We start from the raw sequence: 22,502 nt of genomic DNA, 5'->3' as shown, positions 1-22,502 counted from the left end.
CCAGGACCCAAGCTGGTTTATCACCAAGTGTGATTTACCTGCAGTTCTGTAGGGTATCTTCCATTGTTCCATTTTCTTGGAAAGCTCCCGCAAGTCAATTGTTATCTTCTAGAAAATTCTGTCTTGGAAAGAGGTCCCTCCCAGCAATATCCAATGCAGATCATTTTACCTAGATTAAGAACACAGGTTTTTTTTTCTTTTTAGTGTTCTGTCAACCCTAGAATAACATATTTCTTCCTAATTTGCAAAGTTTCAGCCCTCTAACGTTTATCCTTGTACTTTGGCTAGCTAAACTTAAAGCTAATGAATGGAGTGGGGATGTCTCTTTCTGGCACATACAGCACAAGGGAAGAAAGTTAAAACTCATGTTTCTGGTTCCTAAGAGAGTTATTGACTCCTGTGTATTCTCTTGATTATCATCTAACTTCACCATCTTAAGAACCAGACTGGGGTAAGCACTCTAGACTGATAAAATGTAAGCAGTAACCAATGAAGGACATTTACTTTTGTTCCCAAGTTCCCCTTAGTCTTTATAAGGAAGCAGTCATTATGACCACAATTTAATGAAACTGTGCAATGTAAAACATTGAAAACAGTTTAACTTGTTGGGCAGAAAATTATACGTACAAGTTTCTTCCAAATATCAGCTTTTCTAATCCAAGATAAAAGGTTTACTTTATGTAATCTGATTTAGGAGTAAATGGAATCCTGGAATTTTAGAACTTTGAGGTACTCCTGAAGTTACATGAGGAATTTATATATGATCAATTCACCTTCTTCACTTGACAAATTAAGAAACTGAGCTCAAAGAAGAGAATTATGTAATGTCACTCAGCTCACTACCAGTAACTCCACAATTAAAATCCAGGTGTTTTAATTCTAGCTCTTTCTCTCACTACACTATTATATTTCAAATGAAGTGGTTTCCAATTCTAGACTCAAAAGAAATAGATTAATTCATCTAAGAACCTTCTTTTCTTTGGCTAAGCGTTATTTCAAATTATTTAATATTATGAAATATCTGTAATAATGTATTTTGAGGGATAAAAAAAATCCACCAGTGAAAATGTTAGTTGTAATATTACCAACAATTCTGATTTAAAGTATGCATATTTGAATAATACTTGAATTAGAAATTGAATTCGATTATAAATTGAACAGTTTAAAAATGAAATTTATCCCTTGGTTTGAAAAGATGGGTGGTTAAGAGTGCACGCACAAACACATACAGAGAGTGCCTTCCCTTCTCTATGCTAGCCTTCCCCCTCATACCTCCCCTGTCCAAGCACCTCTGAGATCCTGCAGGAGTTAAATGTTCTTGTCCTCATGGTGTCGCATGATGCGACATGCGTGATCTCACATGCCAGTCATTGCAGGAGTGACAGTCTTCCTTGGAATCATCCCCACTTTTCTTCCATTTGCTGGGGAAAAACCATGACATTATAAAGCAAAACAAAGCGAAGGAGTGCACGGGTAGTTCAGTGGTTAGAATGTCTGCCTTTCATGTGGAAGACCCGCATTCAGTTCCCAGACCATGTACCCAAAGAGAAACAAAACAAACACAAAGCAAAAAATCTTCATAAGAACAACCACACCAGGTGCTTGAAGATCTTAGTTAGACTTTCTTTTCTGATGTTTTCAAAGTTCTTCCTAGGAAATAGGAATCTGGTCTTCTTTAAAAGAAAGGCTTCTCTTTGTTTCTCCCAAAACAACATTAAAAAACAGTATTTCAGTCAAGGAGACCTGAGATCACACTGCATGCAAGGACCGAGCTATTGTTTTCAAGAGCCGAGGATTCAGGATCATTCTAAGCAATCCTCACACTCAGGTGACTTGGAGTTTCCCTTCCCACGCCAGGTCAAGACAATATATGCAAACTTACAAATTACAAACACTATATTATTTTGCTTTGTATATATACTATACAATGAAAAAGTTAAAAAAAAAAAAAAACACCATAGAGGATATGGCTTGAGAAAATAAACGATTGTAACACATATACCACATTAATACAAATTGTTAATAGGGTGGGGGCTTATAGGATCTCTATATTCTGCCTGATTTTTCTGTAAGCCTACAATGCCTGTAATAAAATAAATTACTAAGGCTTAATGAAATGTCATACAAAGGGCTTTTACTCAAAAAAAGAAAAAAAAAGATTGGTCAATGATCCAAACTTATAAACAAAATGCAGTTAAAAGTTAATTAGAGTTAAAAGAAGTGACCATCTCCCACCTGTGGTACTCAGTCAGGTCTTTCCCCTTCTGCTGACACACGTGAAAGGACACCTGTGACTGTCAATGAACTGAAACCTAATCTTGGGAAGTTGGTTGAAAAAACATAAAGTTGAATAATAAAGCACCCCTTTAGATAAACTTCATTACATTATCCAAACGTGTTTTTAAAACTCTGGATTGGGATAAACAGTTTTACAAAAATTAAAATCATAGCTTTACAATGAAAACAATTCTCACAGGCTGGAATATATATTTATCTTTGTGCTACTACCATGCTGTGTTGACCAGTGGCTTTGTGGCAAACTTTAGTAAAAAAAAAAAAAAAAATTATGATTTCTTCTCTACAATACTTTGTTAAAGAGTTCAGGGGATTTGCACTCAGAAGTTATATAGCCAAGAGACAACAAAGTGCAATGCAAAGAATTGGTCTGAAGTCTTTGTACCAAATGATATACAGTCTTTTCCTTCAGGGAGTGAAAACAAACCAAAAGTATGCATGGCTCCCTAAATTCCAGAATTCCCATACAAAATGATATCAATAGGGAAATTATAGATGTTAACACACCATGGAAAACAGATCTTGTGCAACTAATCATATCCAGGACTTACTTTGTATAGATGATTTGCATTATGCACAATAAAATATATGTAATGTCTCAACTACAAACCTCCTTTGTTGAACGGGTCTCTAACCTGAGCTGCTTTCATATGATGAAGGGAAAAGTTAAAAAGCACACAGTGGAAACAACCTGACACCCACAAACTCTCGTGATCCCAGTGCATCCACAAAGCTGCTTAAAAAAAAAGAAGGTATCTTAGAAGTGGTAACTGGGGCAGGATTTTGACACAGATGGGAGGGTATAGATAGTCATTTCTTAGGAGAACAGAATACAAAAAGATGCGGATGTGCGTGGGAGTAATTCCTACGAAGAGGACCGACATTTGACTAAGAGAAAATTCTGGATGAAAGTTTTTCATTTTCATTGAAAAGTAAACCCCTTGAAACACAGATTTAGTCTCATCCATTTAAAAAATATATTTTTATTGTAAACCTTAACAAAAAAACATACATTCTTGACATACAAACTTTCCGTACATGGTCTACAGTCAGTGGCTCATAGTATCGTCACATGGTTGTGTATTCGTCACCATGATCGTTTTTTTGAGCATTTGTCTCTCCAGCAAAAGAAATAAAAAAGGAAAAAGCTCATATATTTACCATGCATCCTACCCCTCCCTCTCATTGACCAGTATTTGTCTACTCAGTTTATTTTGGCCTTTGTTCCCCTATTATTTATTTTTGTCCATGTTTTGTACTCGTTTGTCCATACCCTACATAGAGGAACCATCAGACACGGGGTTTTCTCGGTCGCGCGGTGACATTGTGGAAACTATGTCATTGTACGGTCGTCTTCTGGAAGCATGGCTGCTGGAAGACAGCTCTAGAGTTTCGGGCACTTCCCTCCAGCCACTCCAATACACCATAAACTAAAAAGGGGATATCTATAGAATGCATGGGGGTGGCCTCCGGGATGAACTCTTGGCTCTGGGGTCTCTCAGCCACTGACACTTGGTCTCGTTTCTCTCTTCCCCCTTTTTGGTCCAGAGGGTTTTCTCCGTCCCTTGATGCCGGGTCCCGGCTCATCCCAGGATGTCTGTCCCATGTTGCAGGGAGGTTTTTACCCCCTGGGAGTCATGTACCAGTCTCATCCATTTTTGCATCCCTAGCAACCAGCACAGTGCCAGATACATAGTAGGTGGGTAATATGTGTCTGGTGGATTGGCCCATGGGAACTTAATTGTTGCAGGATTAAATGTCTCTAATAAAAAGCTGACTAATGTGAAAAAAAAAATGAAATTTATTTTGGCTAAAGATTTTCTGGCACTTTTAACTATATATGCATGCTATCTATCAACCTTCAATCTGAGCTCTTTGGAACTGGATGGTACAACTCTAGAGTGCTTACCCCAATGAGTGGTAAAGTCAATTGAGCATGTCTGCTCATGAGGAATTTTTGGTTTTCAGCAATTTCTAGATTTCATCTTTTCTTGCCCATTTATCACAATGATCTTTTTCTAATTTTAATAAAAAAGTATTCTTACCTGCAGGTACCTACTTACCTGCTTAAAAGTATTGAACCCTACTTCTAATCGAACGCCTAACTGGGTTGGATATAATCCTGAATGCACCTTGCTCACTTCTTTCACTCCTCTTCAAGATTTCAAAGAATAAGGAAGTTTTCCAGGGCTTCTTTCACATCAGAAACTTAGTTTTCTGACTTGTAATACCTAGTTTTAAGCCTCCTTTGAGTTAGCCATATTTCTCTTCCCAGTAAAGTTTATACTTTTTTAAATTCTGGGCAGTAGAGCTCTATGTAGGTTTTAGTTAGTAACTACATCGTAATCAAGATTTTGCATCTAATGTGCCACATGCTGGCATTATTTAGAAGGCCTGAAGATTTGGTCTTCTACCCTAAACTTAAAGCGCAAATAATTAAGGCCAGGCGCTAGGCCAGGCCCCAAGGCAAACTGATAATGTTACCGAAGACAGATATTTCCCCTCACACTTTCATTTGATTCAGTTCTTTTATTTCATAGGCTGCTCAAGAAAAGGAAGAACTTCAAAGAGAAGGTGACAGCTTGGATGCTAAGATCAATAAAGCTGAGAAAGAAATCTATGCTCTAGAAAACACCTTGCAAGTGCTGAACAGCTGCAACAATAATTACAAACAGTCTTTTAAAAAAGTGACTCCATCTAGTATGTAGGAGTTATTAAACACTTTATGAAAATATGGAATGAATGTTGTTTATTTTAAAAAAGAGAAACAGTGAGATATGGAGAATAAACTTGTATCATGTTTGACTGGGTAGGGAAAACTAATTCCCTTCCCCTTTTGTTTGTTAAGTGGCCTGCTAAGATGTTATTTCAATAATTAGCTCTAATGTATACAGTATTATCACTTTCCTTGGGAATTAATCTAAAATACTAAAATAATTGCAGCATATTGCTGCTCTATGTTTGCAAAGCAAGAAATGGCCACTACATCCTCATACTGTTTTTCTACAAGTAGACATAAGGAATTAAACCTTTTCTAACAAAAAATGTTAGAAGCATTACATTTAATGCATGCAATACTTTTAAGTTTGCTTTCTATATATGAAAACAAAGTTTTCTAAATTCTAGGTGATGAGTATGAACTAAAAATCCAACTGGAAGAACAAAAAAGAGCTGCTGATGAAAAACACAGATACAAACAAAGACAAATCAGAGAACTTCAAGGAGATATCCAGGTAACTTCTATTTGCTATTTGGTAATAGGCCCTGAATAAAAATCAACTATCATCATTATCACTTCTACTCTCTTCCTATTTTGAACATAGAAGACAGTTATTTAGAGCCTCTTTTAGGGAAGCAGATACTAAGAAATATTAGTCTCATTTAAGTAAGAGAAAAACAAGTGATCAATGTATTAAGTTAAAATCCCAGTTCTTAGTACAGGATGGACACCTGACAATTATTGTCAATTAGTTGATGGATTATAGCTAGCTAATTTTATCCACTAACCAATATTTAATGAAATTTTATTTCATTTAATTCCCTTAAGATTACAGTAAGGGAAATGCAAATTAAAACAAGATACCACCTCACACCTGCTAGAATGGTTGCTATTCAAGAGATGGAAAAAAAGTATTAACATAGATGTGGAGAAATAGGAACCCTTGTACATTATTGGTGGGAATGTAAAATGGTGCAGCATCTGTGGAAAACAGTTTGGCAGTTCCTCAAAAATCTAAAAAATATAACTACCATATGATCTGATAATCCCACTTCTAGGTATATACCCAAAAGTGAAAGCAGGAACTCGAAGATACTTGTACACTAATGTTCACAGCATTATTACTCACAATAGCCAAGAGTGGAAGCAACCTAGCTGTCTATCAATAGACATGTGGTATATACATACAATGGAATACTATTCAGCTTTAAAAAGGAATGAAGTTCAGATACATGCTACAACGCAGATGAACCTTGAAGACATCATGTTGAGTGAAATAAATCTGACACAAAAGGACAAGCTATACAATTTTACTAAATGATTAACTAGAATATGCAAAATCAAAGAATGTAGAGTACAGGTTACCAGTGGCAAAGGGTGGGGGAATGGAGAGTTGATGCGTAATTGGTATAGGTTATCTGTCCGGAGTGATGGAAAGTTTTGATAATGGATGGTGTCATGGGTAGCATAAGAATGTGAATGATAATCTCTCTGAAATGTAAGCTTGGGAGTGGCTGAGATGGGTAATTTTATGTTGCATGTTTCCCCAAGTGAAAAAAAGAATAGAAAAGAGACAAAGAATGACAACTAAGAAAATGCCAAAAGGGCTTTGTTGGGACAACTGAAAAAAAAATATATATATATACATGGAATTATTACGTGTTCAAGGAGCATGATATATGCAAATGTATTTAGAAAACAAAGAATGGCAGATATGTGGCAGTAAGTTAAATGTCAGTAAACACAGGTATATGAGTAGTGGATGTATATTGTAGTTATTTGTATTGTTTTAGTATTAGTTTTGCAACTCTTATAAGTTTGAAATTATTTCAAATTAAGCATTTTAAAAAAGATATTAAAAGTTCCTTAGATTAAACAAATTTGAAAGTCAGTAATTTAGCAGAAAGTATTTTCTAAAGAACATCACTGAAAAAGAAAAATGTGCTTGGTAAGCAGAGCTATAAAAAACATTTTTAATAAACACATCATATGAACTATGAACCTTTGAAAATTATATGCTTTCAATAGTCAGTTTATTTTTCCCACTGTAAAAATACTTGGAATTATATACCACTTAATCCATAAACCCATTGTACTTATTCTCTGCTAAGTATTTATATTATATACAAAAGTAAATAAATACTCAACAAATGGCAAGTCATATTATTAAAAAAAATTTTTTACCAATAAGTATATATTGTATTAATACTTTATTTTCTGCAGAGCATGGAAAATACTTTAGAAGTTATAAAACATTTAACAAATAATGTCAAAGAAAAATTATCGGAGAAGCAGGCTTTTTCATTTCAACTAAGTAGAGAGACTGAGGAGCAGAAGCCAAAATTAGAGAGAGTAACTAAACAGGTATTTTTAATTTTTTAAAACTAACCCTGTCATATTTGTTTTTAAAGATCCAAATGTCAAACCCAAATCCTACTTTATCCATTAACAAAATATATTAAGTTCCAGAAACGACATGTAATAATTATTATTCACCAACAGTGTGCAAAACTCACCAAGGAAATCCGTCTTTTGAAAAAAACTAAAGATGAAACACTAGAAGAACAAGACATAAAACTTCGAGAAGTGAAACAGTTTCACAAGATCATTGATGAAATGTTAGCTGATGTTACAGAAGAAAATTCTGAAATCCGTCTTATCCTTCAAACATATTTTCAACAGGTAACACAGTACCTGTTTACAAATATTTTATAAACTCGATGAAAATAAACATTTTTATAAACATGGTATAAAGTGAAATTTAATTAAAATATTTTCCTTATAAAATACAGTGATGCTAATGATCACTAACGAATATTCTTTCAGAGTGGTTTAGAACTACCTACAGCTAGTACGAAAGGAAGTCGTCATAGTTCTAGATCTTCTTCACAGACGTCACAGTTATCAGCAAGGTAAGTGGAATATTAAAAAAAAATCCCTCCTTTAAGAGACAAGCAACCATAGTGCACAGGTGGTTCAGTGGTAGAATGCTCACCTGCCATGCAGGAGACTCGGGTTCAATTCCTGGCCCATGTACCCTCCACCCCCCCCCCCAAAAAAATTTGGTAAGCAGCCAACTCCCCTTAACCGACAGCTGCTACCCTACGTGAACCCAGCCACTTCTGCGTCACCGCAGCTGTTAGATCCAGCCCATGCACTGGAGGTACCCTCCTCATCTTCAGTTACCTCCTGTGGTCACTGAAGCACAGCCAACACAGCAAGACCCAGACCCCCTCCTTCTGGCTTCTGACTGGTGCACCCAGGTCCAGAAACTTCAGTGGGATGAAGCACTAACGTGAAGGTTACATCAGTTATGATGACCCCTAAATTAGGGGAAACTTTTTTAAACGATAAAGGGCAATTTACTATTCTTTCCTTAAATGCAATCGACTATTCTCCAGAATTCTGTCATTAGGCAAATAACAATTAATGATACTAATTTTTAAATTTCTGATCGCCTATATTCAACAGCCCTTCATTAAATTACTCATTAGCTCTTGCAGATATTTCACAAAGAAAAATAGAAGCTTTAAAAGGCATTAAGTATAAAAATGGTTTCAGTGTAAACATAGTGAGCAGCCACTTGCACATTCCTGTAATTTCATCATCACACACAAACACATACATAGATATATATTTAAGTTTAAAACTTGGCATTTCAGAATTATATGGTTAGTTATGCTTTCCAAACTTGGAGTCCTTTAATAAGGCAATTTATATTGTATAATAAATGAGGATAAGTAAAGCCAATTAAAATTTGTGAAACTTCTCCACTAACATAATATTCAGGCCACCGGGGACTAAATGTTTTATACCACATTTAGAAAGTGGTAATTGTTTTCACAGACTACAGTAACTTTCACTGTAAGTTTAAACACCTTAGTCTGCCGATTCTTTGATGCCATCACTTATAACTCCACTCTCCTCAGTCACCTCCTCCAAAAGCTGTAGCCAGGGTCTTGTTATCATGTCAAATGCTTCATCTCTGAAATCATGAATCCAGATATCCCATTTTGACCACACCTCCTAATCTTCCAGACTTGCCCAACTACTGCCCCCTCTCTATCTCTGCCTCAGCTCACTGGAACCCCCAATTCAATTCTACTTTATTCCTCTAAACAGGCTGCTGTCTTTCCTCCTCAGCTTAAATCCACCAATTATCATTTTAATCAGTCTTGCCAGCATCCAAATCCCTTTTCTTTTTAGGTTTGTCAAAAAAAAAAAATTAATGACTATAACTGTAAGAAATCAGTTATTTATTGTTTAAAACATTTTTTCTCATATAAAAATGTATTGACTATTTTTCTACAAGTTTGAAGCTCAATTATGTTATCTTCTTCCTTTTTCAATTAATTTTCTTGAAAACTATGAATGATCATGCTTTTAAAATTTATTAAATTTTGTTAATATGTACTTTTTGATCTACTCAATTATTTATGGAATTTTATCTTTTGCCAGTAATGAACGGCAGGGTCTGGACTAAAATTTAGATTTTGAATTAAATTTACATTAATTCTCTTTTCCCTTGTAGGTCACCTAGGACTACAAGTACTTCTGCTTCTCAGACTTCTATTAAAGTATTAGAGCTGAACTTGCCAGACTCCTCTTCTGTAACACACAACAATTCTAGGCCAGCAACAGCTAGTAGCAGCTCCAGCAATGATAAAAGCAAAAAAATCAACAACTAAACATTTTAATATCTCTTTTGAACAAGTTGTAAAAACACACAAATATCACACACTTTAAAATAGTAAGTCCCATTTTGTGTGTGTGGGGGGGTGGGGCATATAATGATAAAGAATTCTACTGAAATATTGTTAGAAAAATGAAATGACTAGACAAAAGTTCTATCCAGTGGAAAATGTAAAAAAAAAAAACTGATGGGGTTAAAAAAAAAAAAGAAGTAACAAGGTTCCAACTGAGCCAAAGAAATGTTGAATTTTCTTAGCTTTTTTCTGACTATAGAAGAAAAACAGTTAATGCCAGATTTTTAACAGGGCTACCCTTATTTCCCCACCACTCAAAAACACAACTAATAAGAGACATTGCTTAAATTCCCAAAGAATTACTCTCCTCTGACCTTGAAACAAATCAAACACATTAAATATTTTGGCTCTCAAGACAGACAACAAGCATAAAGAGTAAAAATACATTTTGGAAATTTCCTAGTTTTAATAAGCAATTTAAATAAATGAATTGTGACTGATTTGCAGTGGCCCATCAATTTAAAGTGGAGACCACCAGCTTTCCCAGTAATATTTTGTGTCCAGTGCTTTAAATCTTGAAATACAATGGCATTACAATGTTATAAAACAGGGTTTCAAATATATTAGAACTTGTGTACTTAAATGTTATCTCCGTTAAAGCAGCAACCTTGAAAAAAAATGTTTATACTACCATCCCTAGTTCCTTCTTTTGAAAAGCAGTGGTAGTCAATCTTTTTCCCATGATTATTATTTTTTTAAGAAATAGCCAGCAACAGGCATAGCTAAGTCTGGTGAATTAAGATGGGTAAAGTACTGGGTAATTTGGGGTTATAACATTATTCTAATGTATAAGAAACATATTTTTTAAGATCTAAAACCTGATTAATTTTATAATCCCTTCGTATGTTCACCAAAGTTCTTATTCTCAGCCCTATATAGTTAATTTGTAAATCATTTGAATCTTGAAATAGTAATAAACATTATATTCTATGAAGGCTGCAGTTGTGTCTTAAGTTTTGTAACTAAGGGCCATTTATTTCTCTAGCTTTTACCCTCATTTTTAATATGGAGACAGTAATAATTACTTACATACTGACTAAAATGAAATAATATATACAAAACTCCCAGGGTCTGACACATGGCAATTTCACAATAAATTCTAGCTATTATTGAATTACCACCCAGGGCCTACACGTATTTGTTTAATGGTTCAATTTCAGGCCAGCAAACAAGTCTGCATTTAACCTTTAAATTTAACATCTGCAACTATCACTTCAGTATAATAATGCTATTTAGTGATTAAGGGGACCAACCCCTTTATCTATGAATCTGGAGCTACATCTCAAGTAGTTATCTTAACCACCACCTGTTTTGGTTGTTCATTTACTTATGGAAACCAAGCCTGTGTACAAACTATAATCATAATTGTACTAAGGAAAAGTTTGCTGGAGGTATCTCTAGAGATTCTTGATAATGTAAATCCCAGTTGTTTTTTCTTGTGATTGGCTTCCTGAACACAATCTTAGAAACTGGCTTGTGTACATTAAGTTGATGATGTTCCATGAAAGAGGCCTGGGGAAGATGGAATTTTTAAATACAGGCAGCCTGGTGGCTAAGTCAATATTCTAGTATTTTTGTACCCGAATGTAACATACACAACAAAACAGCTTTGGAAAATTAGTGCTGATTAATAGTGACACTTCAGATTTTATTAAATAAAATAGTGTATGTAAAATTCTCAAGTTGTACCAGGAATTCTCAAAAGTGCAATGGAAATGCAAAAAATGCTTTCATGTAGAGATGTGTTGGAGATGTTAATAGAAAGAACTAGGGAGTCTTTAGATGAGTTCCTTGGTGAAAAGACTGATGCCTGAGTGATTAGTCTATTTCTACCACCATTATCAATTGCTTTTGACAAGAATTTCATTCCCTCTTCCACTGAAAAGCAAATTTTTCAGCTTTTCCATTAGGCTTTCACCTCTGGAATTTGAAGGATACAAATAATAAAACACATAGTATCTCAAATGTTGGTATTTCACTGTTGGCAGGGACCACAAGACAGGACAAGGAATAAAAAGCTCTCTTCTTCATCTATCATTCTCTCTTAGACCTTTGTAGATGGGTACCTAGGCAGTGACATCATGAATATTAGTACTCATTAGTATTAGTCACAGACCCAGAGAAAGGAAGCATCAGGGGAGAGGAGGTACAAAGGAAAATAAAATAAGGCCAGCTCAAAGCTATATGAAAACATGCCCAATGCCTTCCCAACTGTACAATTTGCAATAGTAGGAGTTTCCTAATTTCTTTCTCTAAAGGAAAACCAGATTTTCAGTGTGCTGCTTTTGCTAAAAGGATTCTTTTCTATTCTGATCTACTCTTGCCTAGAATATACTATTTCAGGGAACTGTCAATATTAAAAATTAAAAAATTTCTTAGGGCTCTAATGCTAACAATAAGGCAAAACAAACAAAATGCAGAAATTACCAAAATGGGCTCCTATTTGACTTTCTACCATGCTAAAGCTGGACAGAAACCAATGACAGTACACAAACCTTTTAAATTAACAAGCCTTTGATGCCAATTAAAGACAACCTGTCTATCACTTAAAAATAAAACAATTCTGCACAAAGATTTATTTAAACAATAATACAAAATGGTACTGAAGGGATATTCTAACATATAATCTCTTACAAAAGCTAAAGGCTTTTAACAGAAGAGAATGAAAATATTTTTGATAAAACAATTCAAGTGTTCAGTCCACAAATTTAATAACCAGCAGGAAAGATAAGGTAGATCCAAAATCCCCATCATTATACAGTGAAGAAACAATACTTTCAGAGAATTATCTTTAGGTGAAGAAGTTTAAATCGTCAGAGTAAGAAATACTGTAAATAAACATACCCATGAAAAATCTAAAAATCAGACTGTATAAAGGGGATCTAAAACTGAAATAACGTGGGGAAAGCCAAAAGGCATTTGCTCTCTGCAACCTCTACAGATAAAATAATTTTAGGGGCAGAGAGTTTTGTACTATTATGACTAAAGCACGATTTTTAAAAAACTGTCTTTAGTGTACTGGTATTGATATCCTTGGCATACTAATTTTTTGGCTTATTTCCTTTTTCTTTCTCAAATTCAGCTATCTGATTAAATATATTGAGCAAATTTTGTGGTAAATTTTTTTTAACTCCACTCTCTGACTGCTCCTTGCAATCAAGTCCATCTTCTACAGGAGCCTCTGTTTTACTATCCTCCCCGTAACTGTCCTCCCTTTCATACTCTCCTTGATCTGAATTTAGCTGATATCTTTGCTCATGTCTACTAAACTCACGTGATCCAGAACAAATATATTTTTTGTGTTTGTCAACTGACTTCCAAAGGTAGTCTGAGCTTGCTGGTGGAGTGGAATACCTCACTGTGCCTGGCTCCCACCTCCTATAGTTGTCTTTTCTTCCTTCTATATCCTTTTCAAATCTTCTGTAACTATACATTTTTAACTTATCATCTGAATTTCTACAGAAAGAATCTGAGGAATCTCTTCTACTAGAAAAATGCTTTTCTGATTTATATGGTTTTTCCGTTTTGCTACTACTTGCCTGAGTTTTACAGCTATTGTAAAAATCTCTTGGCTCATCAGACCTACCTCCAAAATCATCCGGAATTTCAAATGAAGATGAAGTGAGAGGGTATCTATCTTTCTCTTTTACCTGTGTCTTTTGATATGGTAACCTATCTTGCTTTTCCAATAGTTTTTCCACTTCTTGTTTTTGGTGAAGAAAAGATGCTGACGTATTGGCTGGAAGTGGATAGAACTCATCTTTTCTATTCTGATCTATCTGATTTGAAGACACCTTAGATGAATGCCTTTTGGAACTGCGAGAAGACTCTGAACGGTTTCTCTTTCGTTTCTTATGTCTTCTGTGACCAGAAGAGGATGAAGAAGAAACTGATTCATCAGCAGAAGAAACACTTGAAGAGGAAGAGGATGATTTTTTTCTTTTCCTTTTTAACCTAAAAAACGTAGTCAAATCATCAGATAAAAGTATAAACACATTTGTTCTAAATTATCCCTAAAGATTTTGGTACTGTTTCTTTCCTCTGAAGAATCCATAAAAGATTTCTAAGCTGTGGCTTAGAAAAACAACATTATCATAATCTCAGTTAATGCAGATCCAACTGTACCAACAAAGGTATGACTTGGGAAAAAATATTTGTGTAGACAGGTGTCACTGTAAGCACATCCATCCTATCTGAAAGACATAATGATATTTCTAAGAACTTTAAAAGCATAAGACCATCTAAACACACGAGAGAGAGAACTGAAGTTTTACATTTGGATAGCTCTAGTTCATGGTTTGTCCACCTCAGCACTAGTGATACTTAGGGTCAAATAATTCTGTGGGGCAGGGGAGGGATGGGGAAGGGGTTGTTTTGTGCATCAAAAGCATCACTGGCCTCTAACCACTAAATGCCAGCAGCACTCCACCAGTAAGGACAACCAAAAATGTCTGATGTTGCCATATGTCCTCTGGGGGACAAAGTCACCCCCAGTTAAGAACCACTGTTCTATGTTCTTAAACATTTCTCCATAATACAGATAATTAAAATAACTCATTTATTTTAATTCTAAAGTAAATTCTATTTGGCTAAGAATTCTTAGCAGTCACTGATTATCATTTAAAATACTTTTATTTTTTACTTACTTTACCTCCATATGGCACTGTGGTTCAACTCAATAGTTGCTTTAAATTAAATTATACTGAATATTATAGTTTACCTCTTCTCTTCTTTTAAGAGCTTACGCAACTTTTCTGCACTTGTTTCTATTTTCTTTGTTTTCTGCCTTTCTTCTTTTTCAGCTTGTTTTTCTCTTAATTCCAAAGATTTCTTTTAGAACCCAGATATCAGAAAAAACCACACGTTAAAAATAGCAGAATATACAAAACCCAGTATTCAAAAGATCACCCCCAACCAGCAACCAAGTATAGTATACCCAAATCACCAAATATTCAGCATTAAACAAGTATTTTTGAACATATGAAAAATTAATCATTCAGATATTTGGCATTAATCATTGTAATAGCCAGAACAGTATTGAGGACCATATTGCAGTTGGTATCCCATGAAAAAAGGAGAAGCCATTGCATTGGTACCCATGACCCAGAGTGCAAGAAACAAAGTAAAAAAATAAAAAAATATGAAAAAGTATTTATATATATATATATATGAAACATTGAAAAATTTAAACAGGACACGATTTTATAAGTAAAATTCAAATAAATTCCATTAGGGTGAATTGAGGGGAGAATCACCAGGTTCAAATACAAACCATTATAAAAATAGCACAGCCCAGTTGGATGCATGTTTACATAAGAAATCATTTTCCAGTTTGTGGATGGGGATGAGCAGCACCAGATGTCAGACACAGCAGCAATGGTCCAATTCAGAAGAAAATGCATGAGAAAACATCATCATCAGTATTACAGGAAAAGACAGTACTAAAATATTTCTCAAAAAGACTAATAATTAGCTCAGTTATGGCAGTGACACTGTCAACTCTGTAACTACCAAGAAAGTTCACTATAGACATAACTAGTTTTATCGTGCTTCATATTATTGTGCTTTGCAGACATTGTGTTTTACAAATTGGAAGGTTTGTGGCAACTCTGGGTTGAGCAAGTCTATCAGCACCATTTTTCCAACAGCATGTGCTTATTTCATGTATCTCTGAGACATTATAATTAAGGTATTTGCATTGTTTTTCAGACATAATGTACTGTACACTTAATAGACTACAGTTAGTGTAAACATAACTTTTATATGCATGGGGAAACCAAGAAATTCATGTAACATGCTTCATTGTGATATTTGCTTTTCTGTGGTAATCTGGAAACCTGCAGTATCGCCAAGGTATACTTGCCCAAGGACAGTTCTCAAAACTATATACCAAGAATTTTCTCACAATGCTATTATTTACATTTCTGAGCAAGCAAAGATGATACACTATGAAGTTCATTTCAAACCCTATTAGAAAAAGCGGTATCTCACATGAAAAACTTTTATATAATTCCTCATTTAAGTAATCTATAATAGTTTTCCCTAGAAAAAAGGTATTGGCATTAATTTCAATTACTGCTAAATTTCTAAGAGGAAATAAAGAATCACCTGCATATATTTATGAAGTTTCTGCAAAGCATCCTCTGCATCTTTAAAAGTCTCATCCAAAGCCAAAGCTTTCTTATAGTAACTTTCAGCATTTAAAAACTTTTCTTCTTCTTCTAACCTAAATGTAAAAGGAAGATTGAGCTTCTGTATAAAAACAACACAAGTTCCCAAACTGTCAAGTCAGAGAATTATATGAGAGGACAATTAGGGAAAATCCATGTTAAACAAATTATTTTCCAAAATAAACAAAACCTAAACTACAGTTTGCTTTTTTTATTGCTAGTCATCTGGTAAAGGAGACCACAAAAAACAAGAATCACTAATAACTACAGCTGCACTATATGTCCAGCATTTTTACATTTTGGTAATAATATATGGAAAGACATTATGAGCCGATGTCCTCTGCAAATTTCGTATGATCTTTTTAGTCTTATAATTACGCAGGCTGGTTATTTCTAGTCATTTCTGGAGAATTTTCCTTTCTACTGAAATTTTTTTCCTCAGATAATTTACTATCAAAATTATTTGGAAATACCAACATGCACATGAATATCAATACCAGCCTATAAGAAGGAAAACTGATGAAGATCACAAGTCTATGCTGGGTAAAACGGTAATTAGAATGTTTGACTATAGAACGTGAAAGGATTTTGTGAAACATTTTCAATTCTTAGAAAGAAGGAAAAAGTAATTATTGAAAATTAAAACAAAAAATCAATGGTATCGAGGGAATCACTTTTTTGTCAGTAAATTGAATGTAGAGTATAAAGGAAGAATTGAAGATGATTTTCTGGGTTGAATAACTGCATGAATGGTGCTGCCATTCACTCAGTCAAAAGACACTAACATGTGGGTAACGAGACATCCACATGAGGTAGGTAGGTATTATCTACCTAATGGGGAAATAAAAAGCTGCTCAAAACACTTGAGTCCAGTTAAAAGTTCGTATGATTTAAAAACAAACATTGCACAAACTCATCAATTTGAAATTTGTGATCCTTCAAACCAGAATGATCATTCTAACTGGAATGATTAGGCCAATTCATGAAACAGCAAAGAGATGTATCCATTTTAAAAATTTAACAGCAATAAAGATGCTATTAATTATAAATTGGTTTTTAGCAGGCTGTTATTAGATTATTTATATTAGAAGTTTAATTTTTCTTCAAAATACTATATAATTCTTCTGGTCTGCTACTCATTAAATATTTATAATACAACTACTATGCCAGGCCATTATGCCATTTTAGAATACCATAAGTTATCTTCTTAAGAATTTGCTCTTCCATTTAATCTGAATTTGTGGATTTTACTGGACAGAGTGGAATAATAAACTGAATATAACAGCAAAGCCTTGATTCACAATTAACTATAGACTCCTCTATTCATATTTTTATTTATTAAAATGGAGACTCCTAGAATATGACCAGGAAAAGAGCACTTACTTAATTTCTCGTACCTTTACCTTTATATTTCTAAGCAATGAGAACAGATATTCAGAACAGTACATTTGAGTCACTAAAATATCTCCAATTATGAAAAAACTTACTGAGGCGAGAAAAAAATACTAGAAAATTTAAAAAGTAAGATACAACCCACCAAAACAAAACTAAAGATATTCAGAATTAAGATGTTATTTCCTTACGTTAAGTTTAAGACTGTACAGCGGTTAGTGGAATATTAAACCACTATTAAAAAAAACATCTGAAACTCACTGCCCTCCTCTTTCTACAAGTGTTTGGCAGAGGTATTTTCTTGCATTTCTATGACTTGGACAGTTTTCCAACGCAAGTTCAAAATCTTCTATTGCTTTGTTCAGACTTCCTTTTGTTGCATATCTAGAATTATCAAGAAACAAAGTTACAGGAATTTATCTTGTGAATTATATGTAAATCTTGTACACATTTACCTTGTAAACATTCCTTAAAATCCCTAATTCACTTACAATGCTCCACGAGCTACCAAAGCTTCCACATTTTGTTTGTCTATTTCCAGAGCCTTATTGTATTCATTCATAGCATCCACATGGCGTCCAACCTTAAAATAATCAACTCCAATCTTCACACTAAGAAAGATATTTGTAAAGCATCATCATTTAACAGAATACCCAAATAAAATGTTGGAATGATTATTATTGTTAACCATTTTAAAATGAATACATTTTAAAAGCAAATACCATCAAATTTGGTAAATATTTAATTTTCAGTACTCTCAAAACACATAACAAGCATTCTGCATTTAAGTATTTTCATAACAAAATATTTATGAAAGATTATCAATATACTAATTCTTTAGGGGGAAAAAAGAAATTGCAAAATAAAGCCAGCCCACAAAGTTTATAATATACACCACTTACACCTACTAAAAAAAGCTATTGTCAAAGATATCATATTTTACCTCAGTTATAAACAAATTTGGTCCTAACAGTGACATAAGAATACTTACACAATCTTAACCTTTTAGATTCGCTAATGCAAATACTAAAAGACAAAGAGTTCATACCATTTCAAAGCCCAGGATGCAGACTGTTTCTTTCTTAATGCAGAAGCAAAATCGTCTTCAGAAAAATTTTTGCTATTAAAGAAAATAAAAGTCAAACAGTAAATACTTTTTAAAAACTAAACTTCAAACTACCTAGTAGGCACTCTACACTGAAAGAATGAATTCCAAGCAAAAACGTTTATTCCATTTACAGAGCAAAATCCTTGAACTGTTGGAATGATTATTATTGTTTTAACAATAATATCTCTTTAGCAAATACACAAAATTTTAATGAAAGATGTCTACATCTTTCTCTCTTTGGTTCACATCTAATTAATGACAATCCCATTCAAGGGGATGAGAATCACCTGTTTCATTCAACCTTTGATATACTGTCAAACTTGCCTTTGGATGGTTAAATATGTTTCTCAGTTCATGTAGCTTGAGCTCAGAACCACTCCCCTCACCATTTAAGAAAACAATACTGATTTGCTATACCTTTGTAGGCCTCTCATTAAAGATGGTGGATTCGATTCATCTATTCCGAGCTTTCCTAGAAGGAATTCAACTACTCCTGGATTAACAAATCCCAAGGAACTCTGCATGATACTTTCATAGGACTCCAAAGAATTGCTATTTAGTTCAACACTTCTCCTTAAATAAAAAAGGAAAATCACAACAAAAAATGTAAAAATGGCTAACAGAACACTGGATGTGATTCTTCAATTGATATGGACATTCTACATACAATACTTTCACAGTTCTTTGATAACGGTTAATTAGCATGCCCCATTTCTACCAAAAAAATGGCATGATCATACTAAATTTAAATACTCATACCATTTTTGTACATGAAATGTGGCAGTATTATAATTTGATTTCCTTTTACAAAGTTTGAGATATTTTAAAGGCTATAAAAAGAAAATTAGCACACTGCTATCTTTTTACCCAAGAAACTGTATTGTAATAAACTGTTGTTGAAACAAAAAGAATAAATTACCTGTAGTACAAAGGAAGCTCTTCAGAACTAATTACCCCTAACTTAAACCCAGAGAGGTGTGGTGGAAGAGATGAGCTATATAGAGACACTGCAAGCTTTTCATGGTATCTGTCAATATCCTTGATTCCAGCTAAAAAAAAAAAGAGAGCTAAGTGGATTAATAAGAACACATAAACTAATATGAAAAAAATAAAAATTTACAAGCACTTTTCTACATTTTCAAAATTAATAAAAGCTTTTCTTTTTAATATGATAAAATGATCACCTCGGATGATGTCACCAATTTGGTAATATGATAAAGGATCTCCATGGTTACTGTGAGAAGGCACATCTCTTAATGGACAAAGAGCCTGCAATGAGAAGTATTTTAAAAGATCAGACATTTTTTTCTTTGGTGAGAATGCTGTCGTCTTTTATCCTGGATGGTCAGTAAAATAGCTAATAGTTGCCACGAACATAAAAAACAAACCACCCTAAAGTCTAAATTTAAATAAAAATTTTAATTATAAATAATTTCTATGCCCCAAAATAATAATACACGTTTTCTGATTCAGTTTAGAAACTAAAATCTCATGAATATTTCCAATTAGTTTTAAAAAATAAATAAAAGTACTGATTATGAAACAAAAAGGTATTTTGCACTAGTCAAAAATAAAACAAAAATTTGTCCAGAGAAAGTATGATTCTTATGATAATGCAATTCCCCAAAGTTGTTATAAACTGTATCCAGTCTGTGATGCCTTCTGATTTCCTTCTTTTTTCATCTGCCAGGACAAACAGCAAATATCAATTCTTCTAAAATGAGATGTCATTTCCAATTCCGGACTACTCATTTTGGTAAAAGTGTCTTATAGCGTACAAATCACTTATTTAATTATTGGGAATATACAAATATGACAGCAATTTTTCTGTTATCCACATGGATAATTTATTACTACAAATCCACTATCTACTACAAAATATTAAATAATTAAGTGCATCTTCAGCTAGCAGCCCAGAACATCAACCTGTCCATGTTCACAGATACTCTTTTTTTTTTCTTTTTGCATGGGGCAGGCCCTGGGGGATCGAACCTGGGTCTCCGGCATGGCAGGCAAGAATTCTGCCACTGATCCTCGGGCGCACCACCCACAGATACCTTTCTGAGCAGTTAAAAAACGGGAGCCCTCCCCCTCCCACTGAAGAGACAAAACAAATAAAAACCCAAATCCTGAAATGGAAATTATATAAGTAATTCTTTCACTGTTGATAAGTTTCTTTAAATAGGAAAGCTACTTTATATCTTTCAAATTAATATTTACTTAATTCCCAAAAGCATCTTGGCAAGGTATTTTTTTTTTTTAATCTTGTCCCTCTCACTTTTTATTAGAGAAGTTGTGGGCTTACAAAACAATCATACAAAAATACAGGATTCCCATATAACACCATATTATTAACACTCTGTAGGGTATTCTTAAGCACAACTGCACGCGGAGATATGATGCCTGCATCCAGATGGCATTTTATCAAAATAGAAGCAATTCAAACAACTAAAAGGTGAATAACTTACTGTGATTTCTAAATGGGATATATCTCTCATGATGCCACTGCCTAAACAGATCAATACCATGAAAAACCCAAATTCACGAATGGAACTAATTCTTCCAATCACTATATCACCACGCTCAATATCTCTGAAAAAGAGCTCTCTCCGGTCCATACTAGGAATCTCCATGAACTGCTCCAAAGGTGGCATGATTGCATAATGATCTGAAAAAGTAATAAAATCACTAACAATGTTTTTGAGTTCCATTTCATATGAAAGTGCTGTTGAACCGCACCGCAATCTTAGAAAAATTTTAAGGCTATATTCACCTTCATTATCTTCATTAACTTCTGATACTGCAGGTGCATCTGATTTCCAGGAAAGTGCAAAAAGCAGATCTGCTTTTTTGGAAATGAATTTTTGTATTTCAATGTTGTCAATTCTCTTCTCTTTTCTTAAATAGGAACAAATTAGAGAACTGGTTTATCAGTAAAGCCTTTTTTATTCTAACATGTCCAAGTTTCTGATTACGGCTTTCACTGGCCAATCAGTTCCCTTCTAAGCTTCTCCTATACCTTCCGAGAAAAAGTTTTAGAGAGATTCTTTCACCAAACTGTAGTTAGAGGGCGGAAAAAATTAAAAAGTGACACCCCCCCCCCCCCCACTTCCAGACACGAAAGTTCAAGGGAATTTAGCAAAGAATCCGCCCCCTTGCTGGACCGTGTCAGACAAAAAGTTCAGATCGCACCCTGCCGCTGCCACACGCCGCTGCCACACGCCGCTGCCACACGCCGCTGCCACACGCCGCTGCCACACGCCGCTGCGCGGAGTCCCCTCCACCCCGCATGCCGCACCAGGGCAGGGGTCTTCGCGTGCTACAGGCCGGGTCCCCACTGCGGATGCGACCCCCAGCGTTCCCTCCCCGGCCCGCAGCGAAGGCCCCGTCACGTTACCTTCCCTGGAACTGGGGCTGGGCCGGCGGGCCCCGGAGAGGCTCGGCCGCCGTTCCCAGCAAGCTCCGGAAGTGCGGATTGTCCTGCTGTTCGCTCCGCAGCAGGGAGAGCAACGACGGCCCATGACAATTCAGCGACTGCCGCAGAAGGTCGCGGTCCATGGGTAGCGCTTGCTGGACCTGAGGGCTTCAGTCATTCCGTGTCCAGTACTTCAGCACGCTGGCCCCAGTGGCTGGGGAAACAGCCCAGGAGCCGCCGGAAACTCACACACTCTTACAAGGTTGCCTCCCGGAAGTGATCGGAGCGGCGCCTACGACACAGCGGCTACCCTCGGCCTGCGTTTCGCGAGACCGAACGAGAGTACGGAAGCCGAAAAGGCTGGGTTGGCTTTAGAGCTGGTTTTTGTGTGAGAAGCTTTTTGTTTATTTATTTGTTAATTTCCGTGAATTGGTTGTTATAGCAAAGTGACTGTTTTAAATCTGCCGGCTATGCCTTTATGGAGACCCTTTGGCCCGGGCTCTAATCAATAGTAAATAGTAATTCGTAGGCGTATTTATTGATGTGTTTTTAAGTGTCAGGCCCAGGGTGAGGACACCAAACGTCAGACACGGTTCTCCCCTTAGAGAGAACCCTGGGTAAATTAAATTTAATCCGT

At 35.0% G+C, this 22,502-nt stretch overlaps 2 protein-coding genes across 3 annotated transcripts in view; one reads left to right on the top strand and one right to left on the bottom strand.

Moving 5' to 3' along the window:
- The window catches only part of CCDC39 (coiled-coil domain 39 molecular ruler complex subunit), a 60,841-nt gene extending 50,127 nt beyond the window's left edge, over positions 1-10,714 (top strand). Inside the window, exons 15-20 of the mRNA XM_077161141.1 lie at positions 4,836-4,995; positions 5,422-5,528; positions 7,238-7,378; positions 7,517-7,696; positions 7,841-7,926; positions 9,546-10,714. Coding sequence (XP_077017256.1) covers positions 4,836-4,995; positions 5,422-5,528; positions 7,238-7,378; positions 7,517-7,696; positions 7,841-7,926; positions 9,546-9,702 — 831 coding nt within the window. The 3' untranslated portion in view covers positions 9,703-10,714. The remainder of the gene's footprint in view (positions 1-4,835; positions 4,996-5,421; positions 5,529-7,237; positions 7,379-7,516; positions 7,697-7,840; positions 7,927-9,545) is intronic.
- On the bottom strand, positions 1,972-22,167 carry TTC14 (tetratricopeptide repeat domain 14). 2 transcript variants are annotated; one of them, XM_077161142.1, is made up of 12 exons: positions 21,848-22,167; positions 21,224-21,348; positions 20,919-21,118; positions 19,635-19,719; positions 19,370-19,499; positions 18,868-19,023; positions 18,391-18,462; positions 17,834-17,953; positions 17,604-17,726; positions 15,889-16,006; positions 14,501-14,610; positions 1,972-13,734 (listed from the first exon to the last, which is right to left on the bottom strand). In XM_077161142.1, the coding sequence occupies exons 1-12, from the start codon at positions 22,006-22,008 to the stop codon at positions 12,822-12,824; spliced, it is 2,313 nt and encodes a 770-aa protein (XP_077017257.1). In that variant the 5' UTR covers positions 22,009-22,167; the 3' UTR covers positions 1,972-12,821. The 2 variants fall into 2 exon arrangements, 1 of the variants encoding a protein (XP_077017257.1); XR_013175953.1 differs by lacking the exon at positions 1,972-13,734 and having other exon boundaries at positions 14,500-14,610; positions 15,053-16,006; positions 21,848-22,166.
- Between the last annotated feature and the right edge of the window lie 335 nt (positions 22,168-22,502).

This window comes from Tamandua tetradactyla, chromosome 5 (genome assembly GCF_023851605.1).
Source record: "Tamandua tetradactyla isolate mTamTet1 chromosome 5, mTamTet1.pri, whole genome shotgun sequence".
Taxonomy (NCBI): domain Eukaryota; kingdom Metazoa; phylum Chordata; class Mammalia; order Pilosa; family Myrmecophagidae; genus Tamandua; species Tamandua tetradactyla.
This window is presented reverse-complemented; position numbering and strand designations above follow the sequence as displayed.